The 15,629-nt window shown below is 39.2% G+C and overlaps 1 protein-coding gene across 5 annotated transcripts; it reads left to right on the top strand.

The window, feature by feature from the left end:
- The first annotated feature begins 1,764 nt into the window (after window positions 1–1,764).
- On the top strand, window positions 1,765–13,527 carry LOC131322918 (F-box protein At3g07870-like). Of its 5 annotated transcripts, XM_058354510.1 has the most exons (5): window positions 10,740–11,075; window positions 11,158–11,430; window positions 11,862–12,081; window positions 12,525–12,622; window positions 12,726–13,527. In XM_058354510.1, exons 1-5 carry the CDS (start codon window positions 10,881–10,883, stop codon window positions 12,750–12,752), a joined length of 813 nt encoding a protein of 270 aa, XP_058210493.1. In that variant the 5' UTR covers window positions 10,740–10,880; the 3' UTR covers window positions 12,753–13,527. The 5 variants fall into 5 exon arrangements, with proteins under 5 accessions (XP_058210496.1, XP_058210492.1, XP_058210495.1 ...); XM_058354512.1 differs by lacking the exons at window positions 10,740–11,075; window positions 11,158–11,430; window positions 11,862–12,081; window positions 12,525–12,622; window positions 12,726–13,527 and adding exons at window positions 1,777–1,901; window positions 2,340–2,963; window positions 5,809–6,662; XM_058354511.1 differs by lacking the exons at window positions 10,740–11,075; window positions 11,158–11,430; window positions 11,862–12,081; window positions 12,525–12,622; window positions 12,726–13,527 and adding exons at window positions 1,783–2,130; window positions 2,340–2,963; window positions 5,809–6,662.
- The last annotated feature ends 2,102 nt before the right edge of the window (window positions 13,528–15,629 follow it).

Consider the following 15,629-nt stretch of genomic DNA (forward strand, 5'->3'; position numbering starts at 1 on the left):
ATCTCTATAATGAACCTATCACCAAATCTACCTCGAAAGATTTGGTAATAGGTATACTATATTGGGCCACCACTTGGCACTGCCAATTTTTTCCCAATTCCCCCCAAAATCTCTTTCCCCTTCCTCTTCCCCCACCCACCCACCCACCCACACACACAAACACACACTCTCTCTTTCTGAGTTGAGTTTTGTTCACCTTCCACTTAAGAGGGTGAACATTACCCTCCTTCCTATTGGTTTAAATGATATGGACCTTACCACAAAGTGATGTCATGCTTACCAAAAAATGTATTGCATGATAAGCATGACATCATTTTGTGGTGGAGTCCACACTATTTCAACTAACGAGAGAGAGGATAATATTCACCCTCTTTTAAGGAGAGTGAACAAAATTGCCCTATCTCTTTCTCTCTCTCCACGTCATCCATCTATTTCTCTCTCAATTGCAAAAAATGAAGAATCTGAAAAATTAGGAATAGGTGCTTGAAAACTTGAGAGCACACAATACATTTGTTTAGTAAATTGGTTGATGATTGATAGCGTTGTGCACGTTCAATATATGAAACAACAAAAAAAAGTCCACAATATGTTTTTTCAATTTTTATGCATCAAACGTGCATAACACTAATTTTAAATAACTTTGAACATGTGCCATGGGAGTATGAATGCGGAAGTCGATCAGCAAGGGAGAGTATATTCATGGACTCGCGAGAGTTTTTTTTTGTTTTCGTTTCGCGTTTTCAATAATTGGCACGTGGGTATTTTTTTATTTTTAAAAAATTAAAAATCTAGAAATTTAGGATTAAAAAATTAGAAGCTTTTACTGCTCAAATATATTTGTATAGGTTATTCATTGATTTGATTAATTGATGATTGCTATTCATATTAATTGACTGACCCATTCGATGCGTGAGACAATTGAAAATTTGAAAATTCTACTACCACATCTATTTACATATTCACACTCATAATAAGAATAGAGCCCGTACTGTGTGAATGAATGTGTGAATAAATGTGATGATAGAAGAACTCTTAGGGCCCGTTCAAGAATGGAAAAAAAATCCTTATTTTTTAAGATGGCAATTTCAAGCTCAAAAATTATGGATTTATTGAAATCTAAAAATATACAATATGGATCTCTTTTATACGATGCAGAAAAAATTGAAAAATTATTTTTTATTTATATTATTTTTAAATTTAAAAATATGAAATAAACTGCTTATTTTTTAAGAAGATTTTTGAAACGGGCTCTTAGAAAATTTCATGCATTTGTATAGATTTATGTACCGATATTGATTGATTGGCATGTTCGATCGACAGGAGTCAGGACAATAGAACAAAGTTCACATTGATTGCCGTAATATATACTCCTGAATATAATTTAGGGCACTGCTATTCGCGGCCCTTTATTTTCTCCCATAGCCCATTACATTTCGGTAAATGATTGTTGAAAATCATAAATAATATTTCGGTAAATAGTTGTTGAAAACAAAATTATATTTCGGTAACTATATGTCGAAAATATGTTCAATTTTCGGTAAACTATTGCCGAATATACATTTTCGATAAATAGTTGTTGAAAAAAATATTATATTTCGATAATTGAATGCTGAAAATATATCCCAATTTCGGTAACTAACTGTCGAGTATAAGGCGCCCATAATTTATAAAAAAAAACTTCATCGCACCCAGCACCCCCCTCCTTCATCTCCCAAATTTCACAAATTACAAAAATCAAAATTGTAAGAACGTAGAATTGGGTTTTGGAGACTCCCCAAAAGAAGCAGATCAAGCAAACTGCCCGTGAACGCAGCGACGGGCTCCTCCATATTCTCCATCCCAAGCTGCCTTCTCATGGAGATTCTGAGCAAACTACCCATGTCCACAATCTGCAATTGCAGGTGCGTGTGTTCATATTTCCGCTACTTAATTTCATACCCTCAATTTGCTCAACTCCACCTCTCTACATCACAACCCTCCCTCATGTTTTGGGACCGTCGTTGGGATTGTATTGTGCACTTAATAGAATTGATTCATCCCTGTCTTGTCCCTATCGGCGCAAACAACCGCTACGCGCCTAGGATTTTGAGATTCAAGCCTAAATGTGATGTACCCACTGCAGAATTGGAGGTATTGAGTTCTTGCAATGGTTTAATTTGCTTCTACTGGCCTAGGACTTATAACCCATATGTTATATGCAATCCGGTTATCAATGCGCATGTGATTGTACCCCAAATGGAAAAGGTTTTTTTTGACCAATGCGGTTCTGGGTATGGATTTTGCTCAAGGACTAATCATTAATCAATACAAAGTGTTGCGTTTGTTATCTCCGAGTATAGGGTTTGGGGTGCCGGGATTAATCAAGTTGGAGGCTGAAATCAACACTGTGGGGACTAATTTGTGGAGGAGAGTTGGAGATGCTCTGAGCTATCTGCATTGGTGTTCTGGTGGTTGCTTTTTAAATGGGTCTCTTCATTGGATTGTCCACGACACTGAAAATTGTTTCGAATCGATGTGTTGTTTTGACTTTGGGAAGGAGAGATTCCAGCCATTTCCGGGGCCATCTCAATTTTGTGGACTTCCTGGACAACTTCAGATGGAAATGATGAAAATGGGAGTGTTGAAGAATGGTCTGTCAGTATTTCATCATCCTAATTGTTATATGCTTGATATATGGGTGATGAAGGATTATGCAGTGCGGGAGTCTTGGACTAAAGATTTTGTCATTAAACTCCCATGGGTAGCAACTTACTTTGGCTATATTTATCAACCGTTAATGGTTTTGAACAACGGGGTTATCTTGATGGTATATGCTTTATCTGTCCTGCTTTCTTGTAATACGATGGACAAAAACAGTTTCAGAAAGTTCATGGTCAATGGGATTTCATCCTTCACTAGAGCAATGACGTACATTCCAAGCTTTGTTTCAATAATGAATGCTGCCAGAGGGAGATACTCTTACGGTACTCATGAATTCTATTGAATTTGAAAAGTCTTGGCAATTTCTTAGTCAGTAAATCATATGATAATGGTAGACATCATTTTTTCTCGTCTTTTTGTTGCATAACTTAGATGTGCAAAAAGTTAAAGGAACTAAGGGATAATTTTGGCATGAATATAAATTTGGGCACCCAAGAATCAGAGGTTAGGACCTGGTGGAAATCAAACCCTTCTCTCAATTATATTCAATCACACAATCAAGGACCAGAAAATTGCAAAGGCACTATGTGTAGGAGTGTTTCATCTCATTGGAACACATGGACCCCCTCAGTTGAAATTTTTTGGGGCAGCTTGTTTCATTCTCCACATCAGGGTACGCACGAGTTCCCTCTATGTTATGGAACTTTAACCATGGCCTTATAACATTGCAAATGCTGAATTGGCATAATTTTCGATTGGAAGGGCTTAGGTTGATATGGGGAATACTTTTTAGATTACCTGCTAGGTATAAAACACAGTAAACAAATGACAATTTCCCTTTTTCTGCTCTAATATCCAAAATCTGCTTAATACATTGATTTGTCGCATATGGGATTAGAGTTTGTCTATTGCAAACGGTCAAGACAAACACAACAAAAATGGAGGACCTTGTTAGTTCATAATTCCATTACTCTGAACAAAAAATATGACACTTATACTTCGCTCATCCTTTGATTTAACCATACAGTAGGGAGTATGACCAGTAGCGTTCTGAAGAGTGAACAAACAACAAAGTATATTACATCCTTACCATTCCTGTTTTAGATGGTCTATTGTGCAGTTTTTTTTTTGTTTTTGTTTCAACACTTCTTGGTCTTCAATTTCAACTCCTTGTGCAAAGTAGGTCAAGACCCTATGGTTGTTCAACACCTTTCTAGAGTCTCTATTTACTGAAAGAGTTTCAACACACTGGTTTTGATAGTAAACTTCGTACTCGTCATTTCTTTTGTTATTTTAATGGTCTAATTCATGATCTAGTTACTAAGAGTGACTGACATAGTTTTTGAAGCCACTAATTGGCTAATATTTGGGTGCACTGTAACTTTTCTGTAACAACCTGTCTCCACAATAAAATTCTACCCAATTTAACCACCAAAAACTATATACTGTAATGGTTTCATAATTTTCTACCCTTTTCACCTCTCCTTTTTCCCTCTTCCCTTGATCCATTTTCCCAGTCCCTTTTATTCATGGTTTTGCCTCCAAATGAAGGTCCTGCCCCCGTTATTGCCCCTTCTTCCAAGCACCCACCCCTTGATATATACTACTATTACTATAGCTTCACAACAGAACATAAGGAACAAATTCCTTAGACGGCTCCTCTCCCTCTCTCTCTTCCCATCCGTCAGTCCCACCCATTTTAGATCCTCATCCTCCTCTTTATAAAGAATCTGTTGAGTCCCCAAAGAAATGTCCAAGAGGTTGGCAGTACTTGTCATTCACCTGTTACTTTTGTCTCGCCTTTGTTTTTGTTTTTTTTTCCCTCTCTCTCCACTCGAACCAAACATATCCTAACTCGCACATGCACCCACTCATCAGAATTTCATGTGGAGACAACCCCATGAGTTGCACATGTCTTTCATGCAAATTAAGATATTCCTATATTGAATTTGTCTTTACTCTGGACTCATGCCAAACCACATAGCACTCGGCTCAGATTGTTCAAAAGTCGGGTCTTACATTTTCAAACTAAGCGCCCCTAAGATTTGTTATATGGAGAGAAAAAGGTGACTTCATTGATAAAATTTGCTCCCGATCCACGGTGCCCTGCTATTAGAGATGAGGACTGTATGAAGAATAGTTCTAATTCAAGTATATTTTGTGACTGTGAATCTATCGCAATGTTATGAAGAGTTGAAGAAGTTCTTACTACCACACCTAGAGCCACTTTATCCTGGCCCTGATTTATAAATGAAGACGGTGCAAGTTGTACTCTATAAAACACACTTCTCTCTAGTTGTCATGAATTCACAGTAGAGTTCAACAAGTAGACATGAACTCACAGTAGACATGTCGAGATACGTCTCGGCCATCCTATATGGCACATTTTATTTTATTTTTCATATTATTATATCTTTTTGATGGACACAGGTAGGTCCAGACACATCTCAGGCTCGGTTATATGAGAACATTTAGGCCCAGTTTGGAATATACAAAAAATTTATTTTTTATTTTGATTTTACTTTAGTTATTATTAGTATTTTTTAAAATTTTCTTTTTTTGGGGTAGTGTTGCTTTTGAAATATTTAGGCTTGGTGTGAATTGTTCATAGCTATGAAGCACCGACACTCCTTATTGCTTGCCTTATCCCTGCGTTGGACACTCTGGGGAAACACAACGCTCCGAGGAAACAAAGGGGCAGGCGTATGCCACGTGGCATATGCAGTAAATTTAATTATTTTTAACTAGGGGACACTTCAGGGGACACCCATGTCTCAACATAGACATGGATGGAAAAATGACATGGATCGATTCATAGTATTGGAAGCGTATTCGGGGTTATTATGTACCACAAATATGAAGGAAAAAGTACAAACAAATTTATTTTTTTATTTTTTTGGTAAGTCAAAACAACAAACAAACAAGTTAATTTTAACTAAATAAAACCCTATTTGTTTCAGTTGTTTCCGGATGGATTGTTCATATGAATGACAACTGAATACCTACTTTTTGCCATGTACCCTTCGTGTCCGTGTCATCATTTACTTAGATTTATGTGTCCATATCCGTGCCCTTGTCCGTATTTGTTCTTCTAAGCTGAAAAGTGATCTTTAGTTTTGTCAATACAAGGTGAAGCTTTACTAGTTGTAATAATATTGTGTTTTGTAGCATTTTACTACTATGGTAGAATTGAAGATGGGCATTTGATTTACAAGCTTTGTGATGTTCCTTGGTCGTTTTACGCTGAGTTGTGGAACTTGAATGAGTGGTCAATATCTACAAAAAGGAGTTGGACAGTCACAGGAAAAGAAGCCATGTTTTGTATATGTTGGTTGAGAAGATGGCAAAGGTTGGGCATATTTCATACTCATTTGGGTTGGAAGCCAATGATTCATTCTTACGAGTTGAGGAAAGTAACTATCAGTTGTTTGAGTCATCTCTAAATCGACTCAAGCAAGAGAATTTTTACAAATTATGTTTGGACAGATTATGCCTCAAGCATATTGTCATCGTGTTTTACTTGTATTTGGCTTTCGTTATTTAAATCACCTTATCTGCCTTTAGATGGTTTGATGAGTATTTCATGCATTCCTTGTTTCCTTCATGCATTCGTTGTTTCCTTAATTTGGTATCCATGACGTTTCCTCAACAAACTGAATACAATGTTGAATGATTCATCGTGTTAATATATTCTTATTGTTTCTTTCTTCAATTGTTCAGACCGTCCATTCTTCAACAAATTACGGGTTGCATCAGAATTGATATTGAAATAATAGGTTGAGGACGAGGGACTCATTCCATCTTCACTTCTTATGGATCAGCCCCGTTTTTTGGGAAAATTCCAAGCTGGTCCTATTTTCAGAGTTTTGTCCCTTGCAAATCCTTTATTATATTTCCCTTCACCATATGCCCCGACTCGCTTGGATAACATATTAAGCATGTGTTTGATGTTGACTTGTGTTGACAGGGACATATTGTATCTTTTTACATTTTGCTGATGTGAACATCTCTTTATTTGTTAAGGTCTCTGTTGTTCAATTTTAAATTTAGAACCAAGATTCGAGTAAAATCCTTGGAATCACACTCCAGCCAATGACTTGGTTCTTCGGCTAAAAATAATCCATTTTTGTCCTTATTCAAATTGTTTTCGCATTTATTAGTTTTTCGTTAATTTTTTGAGGATTATTGTTTTGTCATAATGAAAGGAATCTAAAAAGTAAAAAATTATGTTCAAAATCAATTTTTTTTTAATAAAAATGAAAAATTGCTTATTGACTTATTTTTGTCTTTATTCAAAAAAAATTGAGTTTCGTTTGTAATTTTTTAATTTTTGGATTCTTTTCGCTATGACAAAGTAATAATCTTCAAAAAATTGACGAAAAACTAACAAATGCGAAATTTTTATGAATAAGAACAAAAAATAATCCATAATGAATTATTTAGCTGAATTAGTGTAATCATATCAAAGTTTTACTCAAGGCCGTTTTCTCTCTAAAATTTATAGCTATGCAATTAATGAAGTATATGTTGTGTTTGGATGAGTTTTTGAGAATTTTTTAGTTTGATTTTTTGAAGTAATGAATAGAGAGAGAAATTAGGATAATAATTGGAGATAAAAGTAATGAGTGATGAGAGATAGAGAGAGAAATAAGAATAATGATTGGAGAAAGAAATGAAATGAATGATTGGAAGTATAAGTGTTTTTTAGTTGGATTTTTTTTTTTAAAAGCAAACAAAGCATTAGGCCTTCCCAATCTTAGGATAGCATAGATTTGGTTTATCAAATGACAAAGAAAAAAACAAACCCGATATATCACCCATATTCGCCCCGATAACAGAACGGGGAGGAAATTGAGTAACCAAATATGAACCAAACGGATATCGGGTGTTTGCCGAACCGAACGAATAACCGAATCTGGCAGAATTAATTAAAACAGCAAAACAAAAAAACAACAAAACAAAGACTTGAATCGATTGCCTGTAAAAATCGAGAGATGACTAGATGAGAGACGATATCGAGAGAGAGAAATCTCACGATCTCTCAATGCCTCAATTGATAGTCACCTGCAAAAACAGAGTTATAGACATGGATGAAAGTGTGCAACAGTCACAGAAAAGCCCAGATCGATCGAGAGAGAGAGATTCGCCTACCTGATGTGTCTGGAGATCGAGCAGGAGAGGAGTGGAGACTCTACGGGCTACAGGGAAAATGCAATGAACCTGATGTGTCTGGAGAGCAGGAGAGGAGTGGAGACTCTACGGGCTGCAGGGAAAATGCAATGAAATGGGAAAACCCACACACACACATAGGGAAAAATGCAATGAAATGGGAAAACCCTAACACACACACATATATATACGGGGTATTTTTGTAAATAATCTGTTTCGGCTCGATTTGGGAAACGGTTTGGTTATCTGCTGAATCGTAACTGAACCGAACTCGTTCGTTTTCTCCCATCCTCCACCATGTCTGCACCAACGGATAATTTTTTGGTTACGGTTCGGGAAAAAAATAACCGAACCGAACTCGTTTGTTTTCTCCCATCCTCCACCATATCCACACCAACGGATAATTTTTTGGTTACGGTTCAGGAAAAAAAGCGGTTACGGTTCAAGTAGCTATTCGGTTCGATCGAGATTGTTATCCCTATACTTTCCAGCAATCATAATTTCTGGCGGGATTTTCAAATTTCGTTTCCAGCCCAAAGTTTTCAATTCGATCAGAGTTCACATCAACTTATTCAGATCTTTTTCTTTCCGAAAATGCTACTCACACAACCTCTCAAGCAGAACAACTCACACAACTATTGACGTCAGCATGACGTCATCGTAAAACGACGTCGTTTTGCTTTAAAAAAAAAAAAACAGGTCGCGTACTGTCACGCCTTTCACTTTCCCTTCACCTTCACCTTCCTTTCCCAATTTGACAGAGAAGATCCCCTCCCAGACAAGAAGCTGTTGGCGGAGACACCACACAAGGTGCTGGCGGTGGGCGGCTGCAGCGACAAGATCAAGCACCTCCTCGAACCGGTCGAGACGTCCGTCCCGTGGGCCGACCGCATCCAATTCCACCGCATCAACATCAAGAACGATTCCAGGCTCAAAAGCCTCATCAAAATGGCAGATCTGGTCACCCACGAACACACACACTCTCTCTCTCTCTCTAAACAATTTTGCAGAATTTCTTTTTGGTTTTTCAAATAATTTTTTAATTTTTTTTTTCTCATTTGCGTGTTGGGGATGGGAATTTTATGAGGTTTTTGGATCTCTATGCCATGAAACTTAAAATGCATATTTGAGAATCTCTCTCTCTCTCTCTCTCTCTCTCTCTGCAATTTTGTGCAATTTCTCATTCTTACTAGGTTTTTTTTTTTTTTTTTTCGTTTTGGTTTTTCCGTTTGTGTTTTTTTTTTGTCTTGGTTTGGTGCGAGTCTATATCGTTTTGGATCTGTGTGGGCTACAAACGATCCGAGCCGCTCGCGAGCGGCTCGAAGCTCGGCTCGATAACGGCTCGGCTCGGCTCGGTTCAAGACAAAAACGAGCCGAGCTCGAGCTCGAGTCCTGGGCTCGTTTCATAAACGAGCCGAGCTCGAGCTAGTCGAAACTCGGCTCGAATTGGCTCGCGAGCTCGATTATATAATATATTTATATATATATATATATATATATATATATATATATTTTACATATTTATATTTATTTATATATATATTTATATATATTTGTTTCATAAACGAGCCGAACGAGCCGAGCTCGAGCTCCGTAAATACATATCGAGCCGAGCTCGAGCTCGAGTCCTGCAGCTCGTCACGAGCTCGAGCCGAGCTCGAGCCAACTAAATTTTTGCCGAGCCGAGCTCGAACACTCTAAAACTCGGCTCGGCTCGGCTCGTTTGCGGCCCTATGTGTGGCCTACGGCGCTGGGGGTTGGGTTGCGGTGGTCGCCGGTGGTGATGGGAAGTTGGTTAGGGTGGTCGCCGGTGGTGGTGGGGAACCGGGAAGGGGATTTTTTCTGTCAAACAGGGTAAGGAAGGGGAAGGGAAAGGCGTGACAGTACGTGACTTGGTTTTTTTTTTTTTTTAAGAAAAAATTTTTAAGAAAAACGGCGCCGTTTTGTGCTGACGTCAGCAGTTGTGTGAGATGGTGTGCTTGAGAGGTTGTGTGAGTAGGATTGTCGTTTTCTTTCATGGTCTCTCTCTCTCTCTCTCTGTGTACCTCCATTAACAACGATGAACCAGAGCACACCCTCAAAGAAGAAGAGGAAAGTCTCCGTCCCAGAACTCCCAGCCCACATCACAGTCGACATCCTCTCCCGCTTCCCAGTCAAAACCCTACTCCATTCACAGCTCGTTTGCAAACACTGGCTCTCTCTCACGTCACCTCACCAAACCCTCCCTTCGCCCGCCTCCACCTCTCCAAATCCCCAATCGCCCTCCTGATCAGACCCGTCCGCTCCGACTGCCACCAGCTCCGCCTGATGGCCCTGATCGATCTCCACCTCCAAGCCCTCCCCAACTCCCCCCCCAAACACGCTCAGTTGAAGCTCTCCCCTAATCTCCATTTCCCCCTTCTTGGCCATAGAGCAGTCAACTCCTGCAACGGTTTGCTCTGCTTGTATGACCAATCTGACCCTGTTTTCGTGTGTAATCCTGTTTTGGGTGAGTACATTTCCATACCCCTCTCCCAGCATAAGGGCTTGTACGATCATACCACTAGTGCCTTCGGTTTTAGCCCAAAGACTAAAAAATACAAGGTGTTGCAGTTGTTTCTGAAATTCGTTTCGTACGAAAGCGAGACTTACGAGGCAGAAGCTGAAATATACACGCTCGGCGAAGGGCCGTGGAGAAGCCTAGGGAGGGTTCCTTTCCATCCGGATAGTCAATCGTTCCATGCTTCCTTGAGTGGAGCTCTTGATTGGTTCAATCACTCGTTCTATGCTTCCTTGAATGGAGCTTTTCATTGGCTCACTTTCGATCGTGCTAACCCTGACTTCATCCATTGTTTCGATTTCGACAGCGAGCGGTTTTGTGTCGTTTGTGAGCCTCCCGAGTTTGGTACCCATCATAAAGAGTTTCCAAATCGTACGAGTCTTGGTGTGCTAAGAGATAGTCTGTCTATTTGTGATTTTTTGAGTCTGGTTTGTGTTGAGATATGGATGATGAAGGATTATGGTATTAAGGAGTCTTGGACCAAAGAGTTTGTGATTGGAAATGGAATTTGCAAGAGAGGGCAGTTGGACAAATGCGAGCCAATTATGATCCTCGAGAGCGGGAGATCTTGATGTTAGTTAACAAGAATGGTCTGGTGGAATATAATCCTAAGTTAGGTAGTTTTAAGAATCTCAACATTTATGGGATCAAATCGGAATTCTACGCGGCTGGTCATATTCCCAGCTTTGTTCCCCTCCCTGATGTTGCCAAAGGGGAAAGACTGACTGTGTGTGTATATTTCCTTTCCCTTTCTTTATTTTATTTTCCTGTTTGCATGGTGTTAACTTCTTTTTTATGTTAACTTGCAGAAGAATTGTCTTAGGCCAAGAATGTCTGCTTTGACGAGGCTTGAGATTGCATTGCAGAAAATTGTGGACAGTTGCTGTGAATCGAGTTTGCGCTCTCTTCCTGTCGTTCCCACCATGGAGGAATGTATGGCAAAGCTGTCATCGATGCCTCAGTTCTCGCAAAACAATGAGATGCGGGTAAAATGTAGAAGCTTGTTCGCGGATTCCGATCACCGTGCCTTGTTTATGGCATGCCCTGATGACGAGAGGAGGTACTATTTTATTCACCAAGCATGCCCTGTCACAGGTCCGGCCTTGAGATTTTGGAGTCCCTAGGCGAAATATGAAAATGGGGCCTCTCATGGTTTTATATATAAATTAGTTGTTCAATATGAGAAGCAAAATGGCTGTGTAGCTTAGTGGCATGCAGCTTTGATCTTGTTTTAGGTGTCCTGGATCGCGAGTTCGAATGCATCTGCCGTTAGTTTGAACAATTCTTTTGCACAAGTTCAAAAAATGTGCTCATAAAATGAAGCGTCCATGGCTTGAACACTAGACCTTTAGGTTGAAGGGCGTAAATCTTACCACTACGCTACACACTCTCATTCAGAAAAAGTTTGACATGTATAATATTTAACATATTCCTGTATTTTGGGGCCCAATAATTGAGCCCAAAACGGGAGGCCCAAGGTGGTCGCCTGGTGGGCCTATGCCTAGGGCCGCCCTGCCCTGTCACCATTAAAGAGTGTATGGCAAAGCTATCATCGATTCCCGAGTTCTCCCGAAACAGTGAGCTGTGGGCAAGAGGTGCAAACCTGTTCAGGCATTCTAACAATCGAGCCCTTTTTATGGCATGCCCCAATGACGAGAAGAGTTGCTATTTTATTATGCATGGAATTGCTGAGGAGGCTGAACAAAGAAACAACAATAGTGGTTTGCACTCAGGTAAAGTTTGAGACTTCAGTCTCTCTGTACTTACACAATGGGACCATGTTGGTTTGTTGCTTTCTTTTAATGGTTATATGGTTTGTGGAGTTTGAGAACACTTTTTAGCATTGAACGGTTATTATGGTTTTGTGGGTAGGGTTTAGTGTGAGATAGTTTCATGACATTAGGACTGGTTAACTTATGGCCGTGTCAGTTAGACACTTCGATTGTATTATTGAGGTATGTATTTCATCGTTCTGCATACTCGCTGCTTGAGTGGCCAAGTTTGCAAGTTCTTTTCATGGCTATGGTTTCCTGTGTTGCTTAATAATACCAGTAGGACTTCCTTGTGGGCAATACACTTCTAATACCAGTTATGACTTCTTATTTTACTGTGTTTTCATCTTCTGATGGTGGGATTGGGTTGAGTTTCGTGTACTTTAATTAATGGTGAAGCGTAGTGGAACCATTGTATCAGGAGAAAAATGACCGGCTATTGTTTTGTGGCGGGAGAACAGCAAGCAAGTTGCAGTTTCTATTTTTCAAGGTTGTACAGAAGGTAATGGAGACATGATCATTTTGGCTACGCAATCGATTCTTGATTTTGATAGAATATTGCATAGTTGCTATAATGAGTTGGTTTTCTATTTTATGTCTGATAGGCAGCTGGAGAAAATTTGACCTGTTGATCTTTCGGAAAAACTCTGAATAACCCATCAAAAAAAGAAAAGGAACGTAAAAGAATAAAAAAGGAATTAAGCTGGTTTCCTTCAGATTATGCTTCCATCTGATCTGTATTGAAAATGAAATGGACGTGCAGACGATGAACTGTTGGGAAGAAGCTGAATCTTCTTCATGTGAGGCAGATTGATAAACATATTGCGTGGTGCTATACAGTGATAGCTTCCCTTTGGGCGTAATTATGCTGCTGCTATTTCAGACAAGGGAAGAAAGAAAGGTTAGCTTCAATGCCTACTTTTGTTATTGCAGCTCGTCACTGATTGCTTTAGCTGCTGTTTGTTTTAGTTTATTTCTGCCTTTTGTACTACAACTACAGTGAAGTTTCTTGCATTGGTTTAGGCCCAGCGTTCAAGACATCTTATGTACGAGTTTTATGAACTGAATTTTCCTTCCATTGTGGTAGGAAGGAACTTAAAAGAAACCAATGGATAGATCGGTTTGGAATCATGGATCTGTGGGGAATTCATGAGTAGAGTAAAAATGATCACGTGATCTGTTCATTGAAAATCACTTGATGACACATCATTCCTATTGTTTGGGATCGATATGTAGAAGGCCATATGTCCAGAATACTGGTAGCAATTTTCTAGGAGTTTTAGTGAGTTTCTGGTATAGGGAAATGAAACATATGGGAAAGGGAATGTGTTGCGATGCTCTCTGACGGGAGCGTCACAACGCATTATTTTCGTTCATGACACTGTTGCGAGTTAGAATCCAACTTGTGAGAATATTATGCGACACCAAGTTTCTGCTTAGAGGTAGATTAGAGCAAGAACAGCTATTTTTGTAACTCCAAGTTTCCACTAACAAGTATCTATGTGTGACGATATTATGCACTGTTCCGTAAAAAAGTTTTACGGAGGTGAATCGTGCGCGTCCAAAAGTGTCTTGGACGGTTCGGATTTTAAAAAAACTTTTCCATGGAAGAGTTTAGTTCGGATTTTAAAAAAACTTTTCTTGGGAAGATTTAAAAGTTTTTAAAATCTGGACCGTTAATTACCGGCCAAAACAAACGGGTGAGATTTGTCGCTTCCATGAATAACTTATTCACGGCTCCTCCGTGTATAAAACTCTTCCCCTGAATTTTTTTTTTTAAAATTTGAACTGTTGATTGTCAAAACGGACGGATGAGATTTGCCACCTCAGTGAACAATTTATTCACGGCATCTCTTGTGAATGAAAGTGTGGACCATATTTTAAAAAAAAAAGAACAAGGTCTGGGGCCTGCTGTGACTTGGGGGAGTTGTACTCTTCTGATGGGTTTGATCCTGCGCCACTTGTTATGTAGTATACGAATCGTTCACTTTGTTCGGCTTGTCAAGTTTATTGTTCATGTTGGAAAATATTTCCATCCACCTTCTATCATTCTTCTAACTTTTAAATTCATGTTATCAACACAAATTTAAAAAAAAAGAATATCTTATTCATGGAAGAACCGAATAAGTTATTCATTGAGGCGTGCAATCTCACTTGTCCGTTTCGGCAGTCAATGGTTCGGATTTTAAAAAAACTTAACCCTTTCCTAGAAGAGTTTATTTAAAATCCGGTCCAATACACTTTCGGAAGTGCGCGATTGGGCTTTGTAAAAACTTATTTATGGAGCCTCCGTAAATAAATTTTTCTGGTAATAAAATTATTTAGATTGGCAATGAGTTGATAAATATGCAGAAAAACAAAGGTAACCCTATAGAAAAGATTAAGTCCAAATCTCACCTTAATTCGCCCTTGATTCATTGAACACGCTTGAGAGTTTCTTGAGCCGCAAGTGACTTCCAATTAAAAATTAAAGTACAAGTTTGAAAAGGATTTGGATGTCTTAACCTCTTGAGATAAAACTAGGACTCCTCTAGACTAATGAATCCTTAATTATTTATCATCAATAACTTGAACCCCACTCTGTTTCGAGCTTCGCGGAATTATCTACTGTTCCGCCTCTCTCTCTCTCTCTCTCTCTCTCTCTCGGCAGCCACCACCATCGCAGTACTTCCAGATGATGTAATATTCGACATTCTAGTAAGAGTGCCTGATATCAAGTCCGTCATTAGATGCAAACGAGGATGCAAACGAGTGTGCAAGAAGTGGCACAACCTAATTCTCCAACCCTGCTTTGCCGGATCGCTTATCTCGAGGGGTTCTCTTCCTCTTATCTCGAGGGGTTCTCTTCCTCTGAGTCTTAACTTCTACAGCCCCTTGACGGACCCACCGACCCCGCTCGATTCGGCATTCTCGAGCTTGACAACGACGACCTTGCCTGCTTAGGCCGCCAAAACGCCACCGTGACATTTAGATATGAGATTTACATCCCCCATGAGAGCTATAAAGGACGAGTAATAGGAGCATGCAATGGGTTAGTTTGTTTGCGTGTTGATGAGGATATTGTGGTGTGTAACCCAATTCTTCACGGACGACGACCTCTTGTCCTTCCAAAACTGGCACATTGTCGGTCAAGATTCGGGTTTGGGTTTAGTCCATTGAGTGATGAATATAAGGTATTGAGATGTAATGAAACGCATGAAGCTCATATTATATCTATTGAGGGAGTCTCTATGGACGCTTTTAAATGTGAGGGGGTGTTTACGAGAAAAGTGATAGTTGCGGGGGTGTTTATGTACTTTCACCTTTACAATACTTTGTTATTGTGGGTGGAGCACTTCCTTGACTGTGTTTGGTCCGCAGTTCAAAATTCTAATGCCTAGTTGTTAAATTTGGTAAAAGTAGTAAATTGTAGAAGAAAATAATTTTTTGAATGAAGTTACATTTGCGTTTGAGATATACTCTTAATCAAATTGTTTAGTGGACTTTGTTGAGGACAATTAAGTGTTTGA

Source organism: Rhododendron vialii, chromosome 4a, assembly GCF_030253575.1.
Source record: "Rhododendron vialii isolate Sample 1 chromosome 4a, ASM3025357v1".
NCBI lineage: Eukaryota > Viridiplantae > Streptophyta > Magnoliopsida > Ericales > Ericaceae > Rhododendron > Rhododendron vialii.

Bases quoted from the DNA above. Each gene is read 5' to 3' on its own strand.
- LOC131322918 (XM_058354509.1), top strand. From the start codon at position 2,273: ATGGATTTTGCTCAAGGACTAATCATTAATCAATACAAAGTGTTGCGT. The intron at 2,964-5,808 runs GTACTCATGAAT...TGTGTTTTGTAG, and splicing joins CAGAGGGAGATACTCTTACG to CATTTTACTACTATGGTAGA.